The 16,197-nt window shown below is 49.9% G+C and overlaps 1 protein-coding gene across 1 annotated transcript in view; it reads left to right on the top strand.

Annotated features, from left to right (window-relative positions):
• mybpc3 (myosin binding protein C3) overlaps positions 1-16,197 on the top strand; it is a 142,594-nt gene that overhangs the window by 49,061 nt on the left and 77,336 nt on the right. Inside the window, exons 8-9 of the mRNA XM_072272119.1 lie at positions 8,932-9,095; positions 10,405-10,537. Coding sequence (XP_072128220.1) covers positions 8,932-9,095; positions 10,405-10,537 — 297 coding nt within the window. The remainder of the gene's footprint in view (positions 1-8,931; positions 9,096-10,404; positions 10,538-16,197) is intronic.

The raw sequence follows: 16,197 nt of genomic DNA, 5'->3' as shown, positions 1-16,197 counted from the left end.
TCCCTGTGGGACTGGTGCCTGAAGCTACATTATTGCCCTGTGAAACGGTGGGGTCCTGATTTACCTCATTGCTTTCCCTTGTGCGTTTTACAAGTATTTTACAGCCCATTTGGTGGTTTTTATTTGGGGCAAGGTACACAGTGTTAACAAAGGATTCACGATAATCACCCGTGTCCAATCCTCTGTGCTGGTGCCTGTGAGGGGGTGTGTTTTTGCTCCTTAATCATTTGAGTTCTGACTTCCTGTTTCTCCCTGGAATGCTGATCATCACTGCACCCCTGCTCCTGCCGGCTCTGCTCATCAGAGGGTAAGCACGTAATCCTCTTCTCCCTACGATCCTTCCTCTCCTCTCCGTACCTCTAGCATCTTCCCTTCTTCACTGTCTCTGCACTCTCCATCTCCATCCTCCCACACCACCCCTCCTTCCTTCCCTCTTTTTATCTCTCCCTTCCCTCTCTCTCTCGCTCTCTCTCCATTCTCCCACCCCTTTCCTATTCTTTCATCTGCTCCCACTATCTCTCCCCCCTTTCTTCTCTCATACTCTCTCGTCCTCCAAATCAATCTGCCTTCCACTGTCACGCTCCCTCCCACTCTCCTCTCTCCCTCCTAAGCTCCTTCCCTCTCCCTTTCCTACTCTCCCTCACTCATCATCTACCTCTCACCCACACTCCTCGACTCTGTCTCTTCCCATTCTCCTCCCTCTTCTCCCCTTCCTCGATTCTTTCCTGTGCCTTTCCTTCCCACTTCAGTCTCTGCCCCGTTCTTCTCATGGTCTCATGCCCTGGTTGATCCCCCTCTCCGTGCGCTGTCATCTCTGCAATCTCCGAACAGCTCCCCACTCACACACTGACACCCACCAGCAGCATCTCCTCTGTCTACATTCACTGCTCTTACTGGAGCCCCAGGACATGGTCCTCGACTCGCCTCCATATAATCACATACTGCCTCTCGGCAGAGAGCCCCAGGCCCACCCTCACGCCCCCATCATTAATGCAGGTCCAGCTCCTGATCTGTGCCGTCCGCTAAGACCCCAGACACACCCTCAGTTCCCCATCATTACCGCAGGTCCAGCCCCTGATCTGGCTGTCGGGCTGAGGCCCCCACACCCACCCTCAGTCCTCCATCATTACCGCAGGTCCAGCCCCTGAAGTCTGCTGTCCGGCTAAGCCCCCAGACCCACTCTCAGTCCCCCATCATTACTGCGGGTCCAGCCTCTGATCTGTGCTGTCAGGCTAAGCCTCCTGCACCACCTCAGCCAATTCACATATTCAATCCCCACTTCCCTGCTCAACACTCTCTGCACTCTCAGAGTAAGCCCCACCAGCCGTCCGTTCCCCAGCCGAGCCAGTGCCTGGTGAGATGCATGACTGAGACTGTTGGTTATTCTAGGGTAGTGTCCTGGAGAGATGGATGACTGAGACTGCTGGTAATTATGGGGTAGTGTCCTGGTGAGATGGATGACTGAGACTGTTAGTTATTGTAAGGTAGTGTCCTGGTCAGATGGATGACTGAGACTACTGTTTATTGTGGGGTAGTGTCCTGGTGAGATGGATGATAGACTGCTGGTTATTGTGGGGTAGTGTCTGGGTGAAATGGATGACTGAAACTGTTGATTATTGTGGGGTAGTGTCCTGGTGAGATGGATGACTGAGATTGCTGGTTATTGTGATGTAGTGTCCTAGAGAGATGGATGACAGACTGCTGGTTATTGTGGGGTAGTGTCCTGGTAAGATGGATGACTGTACTGTTAGTTATTGTGGGATAGTGTCCTAGTGAGATGGATGACAGACTGTTGGTTAGTGTGCAGTAGCGTCCTGGTGAGATGGATGACTGAGACTGCCAGTTATTTTGGGGTAGAGTCCTGGTGAGATGGATGACTGAGATTGCTAGTTATTGTGGGGTGATGTCCTGGTGAGATGTATGACTGAGGTTGTTGGTTATTGTGACGTATTGTCCTAGTGAGGTGGATGACAGACTGCTGGTTATTGTGGTGTAGTGTCCTGGTGAGATGGATGCCAGACTGCTGGTTATTGTGGGGTAGTGTCCTGGTGAGATGAATGACAGACTGTTGATTATGGAAGGCTAGTGTCCTAGTGAGATGGATGACTGAGACTGCAGGTTATTGTGGGGTGGTGTCCTGCTGAGATGCATGACAGACTGCTGGTTATTGTGAGGTAGTGTCCTGGTGAGATGGATGATAGACTGAAGTTTATTCTGGGGTTCTGTCCTGGTGAGGTGGGTGACAGACTGCTGGTTATTGTGGGGTAATGTCCTGGTGAGATGGATGACTGAGGCTGTTGGTTATTGTGGGGTAGTGTCCTGGTGAGATGGCTGACAGACTGCTGGTTATTGTGGGATAGTGTTCCGGTGAGATGGATGACTGAGACTGTTGGTTATTGTCCGGTAGTGTCCTGGTGAGATGGATGATAGACTGTTGTTTATTCTGGGGTACTGTCCTGGTGAGGTGGATGACTGAGGCTGTTGGTTATTGTGGGGTAGTGTCCTGGTGAGATGGATGACAGACTGTTGGTTATTGTGGTGTAGTGTCCTGGTGAGATGGCTGACAGACTGCTGGTTATTGTGGGGTAGTGTTCTGGTGAGATGGCTGACAGACTGTTGGTTACTGTGGGGTAGTGTTCAGGTGAGATGGATGACAGACTGTTGGTTATTGTGGGGTAGTGTTCAGGTGAGATGGATGACAGACTGCTGGTTATTGTGGGGTAGCGTCGAGGTGAGATGGATGACTGAGACTGCTCGTTATTGTGGGGTACTGTCCTGGTGAGATGGATGCCAGACTGTTGGTTCTTGTGGCGTAGTGTCCTGGTGAGATGGATGACTGAGACTGCTGGTTATTGTGGGGTAGTATCGTGGTGAGATGGATGCCAGTCTGCTGGTTATAGTCGGGTAGTGTCGTGGTGAGATAGATGCCAGACTGTTGGTTATTGTGGGTTAGTGTCGTGGTGAGATGGTTGTCAGACTGCTCATTATTGTGCGGTAGTGTCCTGGTGAGATTGATGACAGACTGTTGGTTATTGTGGGGTAGTTTCCTGGTGAGATTGATGACTGAGACTGATGGCTATTGTGCGGTAGTGTCCTGGAGAGATGGATGACAACTGCTGGTTATTGAGGGGTAGTGTCCTGGTGAGACAGTTGACAGACCGTTGCTTATTGTGAGGTAGAGTCCTGGTGAGATGGTTGACAGACTGCTTTTTATTGTGGGGTAGTGTCCTGGTGAGATGGATGACTGAGACTACTGGTAATTGTGGGGTAGTGTCCTGGTTAGATGGATGACTGAGATTGCTGGTTATTGTGGGGTAGTGTCCTGGTTTGATGGATGACTGCGACTGCTGGTTATTCTGGGGTAGTGTCCTCGTGAGATGGATGACTGAGGCTGTTGGTTATTGTGGGGTAGCTTCCTGGTGAGATGGATGACAGACCGTAGGTTATTGTGGGGTAGTGTCCTGGTGAGATGGATGACTGAGATTGCTGGTTATTCTGTGGTAGTGTCGTGGTGAGATGGATGCCTACTGTTGGTTATTGTGGGGTTGTGTCGTGATGAGATGGTTGCCAGACTGCTGGTTTTTGTCCGGTAGTGTCCTGGTGAGATGGATGACAGACTGCTGGTTATTGTGGGGTACTGTCTTGGTGAGATGGATGACTGAGACTGCTGGTTATTGAGGGGTAGTGTCCTTGTGAGATGGATGAAAGCCTGCTGGTTATTGTGGGGTAGTGTCGTAGTGCGATGGATGGCAGACTGTTGGTTATTGTGGGGTAGTGTCCTGGTGAGATGGATGATAGACTGAAGTTTATTCTGGGGTACTGTCCTGGTGAGGTGGGTGACAGACTGCTGGTTATTGTGGGGTAGTGTCCTGGTGAGATGGATGTCTGAGGCTGTTGGTTATTGTGGGGTAGTGTCCTGGTGAGATGAATGACAGACTGCTGGTTATTGTGGGATAGTGTCCTGGTGAGATGGATGACAGACTGCTGGTTATTGTGGGGTAGTGTTCTGGTGAGATGGATGACTGAGACTGTTGGTTATTGTCCGGTAGTGTCCTGGTGAGATGGATGACTGAGGCTGTTGGTTATTGTGGGGTAGTGTCCTGGTGAGGTGGGTGACAGACTGCTGGTTATTGTGGGGTAGTGTCCTGGTGAGATGGATGACTGAGGCTGTTGGTTATTGTGGGGTAGTGTCGTGATGAGATGGATGAGAGACCGCTGGTTATTGTGGGGTAGTGTCCTGGTGAGATGGCTGACAGACTGCTGGTTATTGTGGGGTAGTGTTCTGGTGAGATGGATGACTGAGACTGTTGGTTATTGTGGGGTAGTGTCCTGTTGAGATGGATGGCAGACTGCTGGTTATTGTGGGGTAGTGGCATGGCGAGATGGGTGCCAGACTGTTGGTTATTGTGGGGTAGTGTCGTGGTGAGATGGATGCCAGACTGCTGGTTATTGTGGGGTAGTGTCCTGGTGAGATGAATGACTGAGACTGCTGGTTATTGTGGGGTATTGTCTTGGTGAGATGGATGCCAGACTGCTGGTTATTGTGGGGTAGTGTCCTGGTGAGTTGGATGACAGACTGTTGGTTATTGTGGGGTAGTGTCCTGGTGAGATGGTTGACAGACTGCTTTTTATTGTGGGGTAGTGTCCTGGTGAGATGGATGACTGAGACTACTGGTAATTGTGGGGTAGTGTCCTGGTGAGATGGATGAGAGAGTGCTGGTTATTGTGGGGTAGTGTCCTGCTGAGATGGATGGCAGACTGCTGGTTATTGTGGGGCAGTGGCATGGCGAGATGGGTGCCAGACTGTTGGTTACTGTGGGGTAGTGTTCAGGTGAGATGGATGACAGACTGCCGGTTATTGTGGGGTAGTGTCGTGGTGAGATGGATGACAGACTGCTGGTTATTGTGAGGTAGTGTCCTGGTGAGATGGATGCTAGACTGTTGGTTATTGTGGGGTAGTGTCATGATGAGATGGTTGCCAGACTGCTGGTTGTTGTGGGGTAGTGTCGTGATGAGATGGTTGCCAGACTGCTGTTTATTTTGGGGTAGTATCCTCGTCAGATGGATGACTGAGACTGCTGGTTATTGTGGTGTGGTGTCCTGGTGAGATGGTTGACAGACCATTTGTTATTGTGAGGTAGTGTCCTGGTGAGATGTATGCCAGACTGTTGGTTATTGTAGGGTAGTGTCCTGGTGAGATGGATGACTGAGATTGCTGGTTATTGTGGGGTAGTGTCCTGGTTTGATGGATGACTGTGCCTGCTGGTTATTCTGGGGTAGTGTCCTCGTGAGATGGATGACTGAGGCTGTTGGTTATTGTGGGGTAGTGTCCTGGTTAGATGCATGACAGACTGCTGGTTATTGTGGGGAGTGTCCTGGTGAGATGGATGACAGTGTGCTGGTTATTGTGGGCTAGTGTCTTGGTGAGATGGATGAGAGACTGTTGGTTACTGTGGGGTAGTGTTCAGGTGAGATGGATGACAGACTGCTGGTTATTGTGGGGTAGTGTCGTGGTGAGATGGATGCCAGACTGTTGATTATAGTGGTGTAGTGTCCTGGTGAGGTGGGTGACAGACTGTTGCTTATTGTGGGGTAGTGTCCTGGTGAGGTGGGTGACAGACTGCTAGTTATTGTGGGGTAGTGTCCTGGTGAGATGGATGGTAGACTGCTGGTTATTGTGGGGTAGTGGCGTGGCGAGATAGGTGCAAGACTGTTGGTTATTGTGGGGTAGTGTCCTGGTGAGATGCATGACTGTGGCTGTTGGTTACTGTGGGGTAGTGTCCTGGTTAGTTGGATGACAGACTGCTGGTTATTGTGGGGTAGTGTCCTGGTGAGATGGATGATAGACTATTGGTTATTGTGGGGTAGTGTCCTGGTGAGATGGATGATAGACTATTGGTTATTGTGGGGTAGTGTCCTGGTGAGATGGATGACTGAGGCTGTTGGTTATTGTGGGGTCGTGTCCTGGTAAGATGCATGACTGAGACTGCTGGTTATTTTGGGGTGGTGTCCTGGTTAGATGGATGCCAGACTGCTGGTTATTGTTGGCTAGCATCCTGCTGAGATGGATGACAGAGTGTTGGTTATTGTGGGGTAGTGTCCTGGTGAGATGGATGACAGAGTGCTGGTTATTGTGGGGTAGTGTCGTGGTGAGATGGATGCCAGACTGTTGGTTATTGTGGGGTTGTGTCTTGATGAGATGGTTGCCAGACTGCTGGTTATTGTGGGGTAGTGTCCTGGTGAGATGGATGACAGACTGTTGGTTATTGTGGGGTACTGTCTTGGTGAGATGGATGACTGAGACTCCTGGTTATTGTGTGGTAGTGTCCTGGTGAGATGAATGACAGGCTGCTGATTATTGTGGGATAGTGTCATGGTAAGATGGATGGCAGACTGCTGGTTATTGTGGGGTAGTGTCCTAGTGAGATGGATGATAGACTGCTGATTATTGTGGGGTAGTGTCCTGGTGAGATGAATGACAGGCTGCTGATTATTGTGGGATAGTGTCATGGTGAGATGGATGCCAGACTGCTGGTTATTGTGGGGTAGTGTCCTGGTGAGATGGATGATAGACTGTTGTTTATTCTGGGGTACTGTCCTGGTGAGGTGGGTGACAGACTGCTGGTTATTGTGGGGTAGTGTCCTGGTGAGATGGATGACAGACTGCTGGTTATTGTGGGGTTGTGTCCTGGTGAGATGGCTGACAGACCGTTGGTTATTGTTGGGTAGTGTCCTGGTGAGATGGATGACAGATTGCTCGTTATTGTGAGTTAGTGTCCTGGTGAGATGGATGACAGACTGTTGTTTATTGTGGGGTAGTGTCCTGGTGAGGTGGGTGACAGACTGCTAGTTATTGTGGGGTAGTGTCATGGTGAGATGGATGCCAGACTGTTGGTTATTGTGGGTAGTGGCATGGCGAGATGGGTGCCAGACTGTTGGTTATTGTGGGGTAGTGTCGTGGTGAGTTGGATGCCAGACTGCTGGTTATTGTGGGGTAGTGTCCTGGTGAGATGGATGACTGAGACTGCTGGTTATTGTGCGGTAGTGTCCTGGAGAGATGGATGACAACTGCTGGTTATTATGGTGTAGTGTCATGCTGCGATGGATGCTAGACTGTTGGTTATAGTGGGGTAGCGTCGTGGTGAGATAGATGCCAGACTGCTGTTTATTTTGGGGTAGTGTCCTAGTGAGATGGATGACTGAGACTGCTGGTTATTGTGGGGTGGTGTCCTGGTCAGATGGTTGACAGACTGTTGTTTATTGTGGGGTAGTGTCCTGGTGAGGTGGGTGACAGACTGCTGGTTATTGTGGGGTAGTGTCCTGGTGAGATGGATGACTGAGGCTGTTGGTTATTGTGGGGTAGTGTCCTGGTGAGATGGATGACTGAGACTGCTGGTTATTGTGGGGTTGTGTCTTGGTGAGATGGATGCCAGACTGTTGGTTATTGTAGAGTAGTGTCCTGGTGAGATGGATGACTGAGATTGCTGGTTATTGTGGGGTAGTGTCCTGGTCAGATGCATGACAGACTGCTGGTTATTGTGGGGAGTGTCCTGGTGAGATGGATGACAGTGTGCTGGTTATTGTGGGCTAGTGTCTTGGTGAGATGGATGACAGACTGTTGGTTACTGTGGGGTAGTGTTCAGGTGAGATGGATGACAGACTGCTGGTTATTGTGGGGTAGCGTCGTGGTGAGATGGATGCCAGACTGCTGGTTATCGTGGTGTAGTATCCTAGTGAGATGGATGACTGAGACTGCTGGTTATTGTGGGGTAGTGTCCTGGTGAGATGGTTGACAGACCGTTGGTTATTGTTGGGTAGTGTCCTGGTGAGATGGATGACAGATTGCTCGTTATTGTGAGTTAGTGTCCTGGTGAGATGGATGACAGACTGTTGTTTATTGTGGGGTAGTGTCCTGGTGAGGTGGGTGACAGACTGCTAGTTATTGTGGGGTAGTGTCCTGGTGAGATGGATGGTAGACTGCTGGTTATTGTGGGGTAGTGGCGTGGCGAGATAGGTGCAAGACTGTTGGTTATTGTGGGGTAGTGTCCTGGTGAGATGCATGACTGTGGCTGTTGGTTACTGTGGGGTAGTGTCCTGGTTAGTTGGATGACAGACTGCTGGTTATTGTGGGGTAGTGGCGTGGTGATATGGATGCCAGACTTTGGTTATTGTGGGGTAGTGTCCTGGTGAGATGGATGCCAGACTGCTGGTTATTGTGGGGTATTGTCCTGGTGAGATGGATGATAGACTATTGGTTATTGTGGGGTAGTGTCCTGGTGAGATGGATGACTGTGGCTGTTGGTTATTGTGGGGTAGTGTCCTGGTGAGATGCATGACTGTGGCTGTTGGTTACTGTGGGGTAGTGTCCTGGTTAGTTGGATGACAGACTGCTGGTTATTGTGGGGTAGTGGCGTGGTGATATGGATGCCAGACTTTGGTTATTGTGGGGTAGTGTCCTGGTGAGATGGATGCCAGACTGCTGGTTATTGTGGGGTAGTGTCCTGGTGAGATGGATGATAGACTATTGGTTATTGTGGGGTAGTGTCCTGGTGAGATGGATGACTGTGGCTGTTGGTTATTGTGGGGTAGCGTCCTGGCTTTGCTCTAGTACTTGGCTGCTGCAGTCACTTTGATTTCCGCAGTGGGTTCACAGTCAGCACCAGTGGGAGGTGGGAACATGAAAGGTGAGGGGAGCCTTAGATCTGGGCCCACTGGTTTTTAGTGAGCCTCAGTGAAAGGGAGATGGAGTTTCATATGTAGGAGTGAGGGACTCTGAGCCCACTGGAATGAAACCCTCTGCCCCTCTGATCCCTTTCTCTGTTTCATCCCTCTCTCACCAATGTTTACCGATGCTCACTGTCTGCTCCCTCCTCCATCACTCTCTCACTCCCCCCCACACCCCCATTCCTCTTTCTGGTGTCTGTCCCACAGGGATGTGAAGCTGGAGGTACAGCCGGAGGTAGACGTGTGGGACATCCTGCAGAAGGCACCGCCGTCCCAGTACGAAAAGATCGCTTTCCAGTACGGTATCACCGATCTGCGGGGGATGCTGAAGCGCCTCAAGCGGATGAAGAAGGAGGAGAAGAAAAGTACAGGTTGGTGTTGGGTGGCGAGCCGGGGAGTGTGAGAGGGAAGGACGTGTCTGTGTGGGGGTCAGTGTGGCGTGGTCAGTGTGGGGGTGTCAGTGTGGGGGTTCAGTGTGGGGGTCAGTGTGGGGGGTCAGTGTGGGGGTGTCAGTGTGGGGGTCAGTGTGGGGGGTCAGTGCGGAGTCAGTGTGGGGTGTCAGTGTGGGGGTGTCAGTGTGAGGTGGTCAGTGTGGGGGTGTCAGTGTGGGGGTGTCAGTGTGGGGGTCAGTGTGGGGAGGTTCATTGTGGGGGCAGTGTGAGAGGGACAGCACAGTGAGGGGGGGTCAGTGTGGGGGGTTCTGTGTGAAGGGGTCAGTATGGGGAGTGTCAGTGTGGGGGGGGTCAGTGTGGTGAGTGTCAGTGTGGGTGTGTCAGTGTGGGGGGGGTCAGTGTGGATTGTCAGTGTGGGGGGTCAGTGTGGACTGTCAGTGTGGGGGGGTGTCAGTGTGAAGGGGTCAGTGTGGGGGCGTGTCAGTGTGGACTGTCAGTGTGGGGGGGTCAGTGTGGATTGTCAGTGTGGGGAGTCAGTGCAGGGGGTCATTGTGGGGGGTCAGTGCGGAGTCAGTGTGGGGTGTCAGTGTGGGAGGTTCAGTGTGGGGGAGTGTCAGCGTGGGGATTGTCAGTGTGGGGGGGTCAGTGTTGGATGGGTCAGTGTGGGGGGTCAGTGTGGACTGTCAGTGTGGGGGTGTGTCAGTGTGAAGGGGTCAGTGTGGGGGCGTGTCAGTGTGGACTGTCAGTGTGGGGGGGTCAGTGTGGATTGTCAGTGTGGGGAGTCAGTGCAGGGGGTCATTGTGGGGGGTCAGTGCGGAGTCAGTGTGGGGTGTCAGTGTGGGAGGTTCAGTGTGGGGGAGTGTCAGCGTGGGGATTGTCAGTGTGGGGGGGTCAGTGTTGGATGGGTCAGTGTGGGGGGTCAGTGTGGACTGTCAGTGTGGGGGTGTGTCAGTGTGAAGGGGTCAGTGTGGGGGCGTGTCAGTGTGGACTGTCAGTGTGGGGGGGTCAGTGTGGATTGTCAGTGTGGGGAGTCAGTGCAGGGGGTCATTGTGGGGGGTCGGTGCGGAGTCAGTGTGGGGTGTCAGTGTGGGAGGTTCAGTGTGGGGGAGTGTCAGCGTGGGGATTGTCAGTGTGGGGGGGTCAGTGTTGGATGGGTCAGTGTGGGGGGTCAGTGTGGACTGTCAGTGTGTGTGTAGGATGTACATGAGGGTTTCACTTGCGTGGATTGGTGTGGGCAGCTTTCTGACGACGGCTGTATTGGCTGATCCACTGCATGTTCCCTCTGCAGCCTTCCTGAAGAAGCTGGATGCTGCCTACCAGGTTGACAAGGGCCAGAGGCTGAAGCTGGTGGTGGAACTGGCCGACCCATCCGCAGAGGTAAAATGGATGAAGAGCGGGCAAGAGATCCAAGTCAGTGGCAGGTGAGTGGTGGGGTGGCATACTGGGGTAGAGGCCTCAGGGAGCCCAGGCTGGGGTGGGCAGTGTTGCTGGAGACAGAGTGAGGGTGATGGGAAGGGAGTATGTGGTGTGTGGAACTTATAGCGCTGGGTAGAATAGTGTGAGATAGGTTGTTTTGGGGAGGGAATGAGGGGGAGGGGTAATGTTTGGTTGAGAATGTTGTGTTGTGATGGGCTAAATGTTACAAGTTTGAAGGGGACAAGTTATTCTATGGGTTTGTACAGAATAGCCTCATCTACTAATCTCTCTCTCTCTTTTCATTCCTCTCTCTCCCTCCCTTCTCTACTCCCCATCTCTCTCTCCCTTCTCTCATACCCACCTCTCCCCTCTCCCCTCCTCATCTGTCTCTCTCCCTTCTCCCCTACCCACCTTTTACTCTCCGCTCCACCCTCATTTGTCCCTCTCCCTTCCCTATCTCTCTCTCTTCTCTCCTCCCCACCTCTCACTCTACCTTCTCCCCTCCCCTCTCCCCTCCCCTCTCATCCTCTTTCCCTCTCTGCTCTCTCCTCCCTATCTCTCTCTCCCTCTGTGCTCCACATCCCCTCTCTACCTCCTTCTCGTGCCCTCTCTCTGCCAATTTGCATTGGGCACCAACATCGATGCAGCAAGTATGTCAGACTCTTCTGTGTTAGTGTAGTGTACATTGTGTCATTGTCTTAGCTAGCCCCTTTCTCCGACCCCTCCTTCTCTCTCCCCCACCCTGCTCTCTTCTCCTCACTCCACCCCATCCTTTCCTGCCAGCTGGTGAATCTGGTATCCAACACACAGTGCCACTGCTGCCTAAGCCTGTCTCCATTTCCTGCATAGAAACATAGAAAACCTACAGCGCACTACAGGCCCTTCGGCCCACAAAGTTGTGCCGAATACATCCCTACCTTAGAAATTACTAGGCTTACCCATAGCCCTCTATTTTTCTAAGCTCTATCTACCTATCCAAAAGCCTCTTAAAAGACCCTATCGTATCCGCCTCCACCATCGTTGCCAACAGCCCATTCCACGCACTCACCACTCTCTGCATAAAAAAACTTACCCCTGACATCTCCTCTGTACCTACTCCCCAGCACCTTAAACCTGTGTCCTCATGTGGCAACCATTTCAGCCCTGGGAAAAAGCCTCTGACTATCCACACGATCTATGCCTCTCATTATTTTGTACACCTCTATCAGGTCACCTATCATCCTCTGCCACTCCAAGGAGAAAAGACCGAGTTCACTCAACCTATTCTTATAAGGCATGCTCCCCAATCCAGGCAACATCCTTGTAAATCTCCTCTGCACCATTTCTATGGTTTCCACATCCTTCCTGTAGTGAGGCGGCCAGAACTGAGCACAGTATTCCAAGTGGGGTCTGACCAGGGTCCTATATAGCTGCAACATTACCTCTCAGCTCCTGAATTCAATTCTATGATTGATGAAAGCCAATACACCGTACACCTTCTTAACTACAGTGTCAACCTGCGCAGCTGCTTTGTGCGTCCTATGGACTCGGACCCCAAGATCCCTCTGATCCTCCACACTGCAAAGAGTCTTACCATTAATACCATATTCTATCATATTTGACCTACCAAAATGAACTACCTCATACTTATCTGGGTTGAACTCCATCTGTCACTTCTCAGCCCAGTTTTGCATCCTATCAATGCCCTGCTGTAACCTCTGACAGCCCTCCACACTATCCACAAGGCTCCCAACCTTTGCGTCATCAGCAAACTTACGAATTCATCCCTCCATTTCCTCATCCAGGTCATTCATAAAAATCATGAAGAGTAAGGGTCCCAGAACAGATCCCTGAGGCACTCCACTGGTCACCGACCCCCATGCAGAATATGACCCGTCTACAACCACTCTTTGCCTTCTGTGGGCAAGCCGGTTCTGGGTCTGCAAAACAATGTCCCCTTGGATCCCATGCCTCCTTACTTTCTCAATAAGCCTTGCATGGAGTACCTTATCAAATGCCTTGCTGAAATCCATACCTGTACACTACATCTATAGCTCTACCTTCATCAATGTGTTTAGTCACATCCTCAAAAAATGCAATCAGGCTCCTAAGGCACGACCTGCCTTTCACAAAGCCATACTGACTATTCCTAATCATATTATGCCTCTCCAAATGTTCGTAGATCCTGCCTCTCATGATCCGTTCCATCAACTTACCAACCACTGAAGTAAGACTCATTGGTCTATAATTTCCTGGGCTCCCTTTCTTGAATAAGGGAGCAACGTCCTCAACTCTCCAATCCTCCATAACCTCTCCTGTCCCCACTCTGATTTCCTCGTTGATAGGGAGAGTGTAAGTGCTGGGACTGGAGAGGTCAGGGCACTACTGAGCATCATTAGCACTTGCTTAGGCTTTATCTTAATGTACGAAGGTATAAATACTGGGCAGTTCTGGTGCAGCTTCTCAGGCCGCAGGTCATAGGTCATAGACTGTGGAACATAGAAGAGGACAGCACAGAAATAGACCCCTCAGTCCTCAGTATTGTGCCAAATGAGCTAATGAGTGAATCAACAAATCCCCAAAAAATAATCTCTCCTACGTACACAATGTCCATATCCCTCCAACTTCTCATATTCACGTGGCCTTCTAAACATCTCTTAAAAGCCTCTAATGCATTTGTCTCTTCCACCATTCCAGCCATCCACACTCTCTGAGTAAAAAACTTACTCCTCACATCCCCCTTGAACCTACCCTCCTCTCACCTTCAATGCATGCCCTCTGGTATTAGACATTTCTTCCCTGGGAAAAAGATATTCACTGTCCTCTCCACCAATGTCTCTCATAATCTCTTAACCCTCAATCAGATCTCCCCTCAACCTCCAGTGCTCCAGAGAAAACAATCCAAGTTTGTCCAGCCTCTCATGTTAGCACATGCCCTCTAAACCAGGCAGCATCCTGGTAAACCTCTTCTGCACCCTCTTCAAATCCTTCTTATTGTGGGCCAACCAGAACTGTGTGCAATACTCCAGATGTAGCCCAACCAGAGTTCTGTAACATTGCAACATAAAACCTCTTGACTTTTGAACTCAGTACCTCAACTACTAAGAGCAAACATTTCATCAGCCTTCTAAACCACATTATCAACCTGTGTAGCCACTTTCAAGGAGCTTTGAACTTGGACCCCAAGATCTCTCTGCTCAGCAACAGTATTGAGGATCTTGCCCTTAACAGTCTTTTTGCAAGGTACAACACCTCTCATTTATCTGGGTTAAAACTCCATCTGCCTTCTTTCTGCCCATATCTGCAACTGATCTATATTGCACTGTATGCTTTGCCAATCTTCTACAGTATCCACAACTCCACTAATCTTGGTATCACCTGCAAACTTTCTAACCCACCCATCTACATTTTCATGCAGGTGATTTATATACATCACAAACAGCAGAGGTCCCAGCACAGATCCCTGTGGAACACAACTAAATATAGACCTTCATCTGGAATAAATCCCTTCAACCACTACCCTCTGTCTCCTGTGTGCAAGCCAGTTCTGAATCCAGATGGCCAATCCGCCGCAGACCCCATGCATCAAAATCTTCTGGATTAGCCTCCCATGAGGGACTTTACAAACACCTTACTAAAATCCATGTAGACAACATCCACTGCCCTACCACATCAATCCCTCTCATCACCTTGTCAAAAAATTCAATCAGCTTGGTAAGGCACGACTTGCCACGCACATAGCTATGCTGCTTCTCCCTAATTAGGCCATGGATTTCCAAATGCTCATATATCCTATCCCTAAGAATTTTCTCCACCAATTTCTATACAACTGATGTGAGACTCACCAGTCTTTGGTTTCCAGGATTTTCCCTTGTTCTCTTCTTAAATAGAGGTACATCATTAGCCTCTCACAGGTCCTCCAGCACCTTGCCTGTGCATAGAGAGGACATGAAGATACCAGTCAAGGGCCCAACAATCTCATCTCTTGCCTCCCTCAATAACCTGGGGTAAATCCCATCAGGTCCTGGGGACATCCACTTTCATACACATTAGGAAACCCAACACTTCCTCCTCTTCAACCTCTAAATGCCCTAACGTATTTATACACTCAACACTGATCTGGTCCTCCATGTCCTTTTCCTTGGTAAATACTGATCCAAAGTGGTCATTAAATCCTTCAGTCACACTTTCCGCATACAAATAAAAGTTCTCTCCTGCATCTTTGAGTGTCCATAATATCTTGAAAAGGGAGGTTGGGCAGCCAGAATTCGTGGCACATATTGTTACCAATGATACAGGTAAAAGAAAGGGAGGAGCTCCTGAACACAGGATACAAGGAGTGAGGAAGGAAGCTGAGGTGTAGGACTTCTGTGGTAGTAATCCTGGGATTACTGCCTGAGCCACACGACAGTAAGGACTGGTACAGAATGAGGTGGTGGATAAATGCCTGGCTGAAGAATTGGAGCACGGACAGGGATTCAGATTTCTGGATTATTGGGATCTCTTCTGGGGCAGGTATAACCTGTACAAAAGGGACAGGTTGCACTTGAACCCAAGGGGTCAAAAATCCATTATGGAAATCATATATTAGCCTCCAAAAAGTAGCCAGGATGTGGGGTTGAGATTGCAAAGGGACCTGGAAAATAAGGGTAATGTCACAATTGTAATGGGGGACCAATATGCAAGGGGATTGGAAAACCAGGTTGGTGTCAGATTGCAAGAGAGGGAATTTGTTGAATGCTTACAAGATGGCTTTTTAGAACAGCTTGTGCTTGAGCCCACTAGGGGAAGGGCTTCCTTAGATTAGGTGATGTGTAATAACCCTGATTTTATTAGTCATCTTAAGATAAAGGAACCCTGAAGAGGGAGTGATCATAATATGATTGAATTCACACTGCAATTTGAGAGGGAGAAGCATAAGTCAGATGTATCAGTATCACAATGGAATAAAGGGAATTACAGAGGCATGAGAGAGGAGCTTGCCAGGTGTATTGGAGGCAGATACTGGTGGGGATGACAGCAGAGCAGAGGTAGCTGAAGTTTCTGGGAATAGTTCACAAGGCGCAGGATAGATACGTCCCACAGAAGAAGTTCTCAAATGGCAGGGGTAGGCAACTGTGGCTGACAAGGGAAGTTGAGGACTGCATAAAAGCCAAGGAAAGATAGCAAAAGTGAGTGGGAAGTTGGATGATTGGAAAGCTTTTAAAATCCAACAAAAGGCAACTAAAAAAAGTTCTAAGAAGGGAAAAGATGAAATATGAACGCTGACTAGCCAAAAATATAAAGCAGGACTAAACATTTTCTTCGATTATTTAAAGAATAAAAAGGAGGTGAGAGTTGACATTGGACCACTGGAAAATGATGCTGGTCAGGTTGTAATGGGGGACAAAGAAATGGCAGATGAACTTAATGAGTACTTTGCATCAGATTTCACTGTGTAAGACACTCGCAGTGTGCCAGAGGTCTGTGAGTGTCAGGGAACAAGAGTGAGTGCCATTGCTATTATAAAGGAAAAAGTGCCAGGCAAACTCAAAGGTCTTAAGTCATCTGAACCAGATGGACTACATCCCAGAGTCCTGGGAGAGGTTGCTGAAGAGATAACGATGCATTGGTCATGATCTTTCAATAATCACTTGATTCTGGCATGGTCCTGGAGGACTGGAAATTGTAAGTGTCACTCCACTCT

The sequence above is a fragment of the Mobula birostris genome, chromosome 11 (genome assembly GCF_030028105.1).
Source record: "Mobula birostris isolate sMobBir1 chromosome 11, sMobBir1.hap1, whole genome shotgun sequence".
NCBI classification, from domain to species: domain Eukaryota; kingdom Metazoa; phylum Chordata; class Chondrichthyes; order Myliobatiformes; family Myliobatidae; genus Mobula; species Mobula birostris.
The sequence above is the reverse complement of the archived record's forward strand: the minus strand, read 5'-3'. Positions and strand labels throughout refer to the sequence as shown.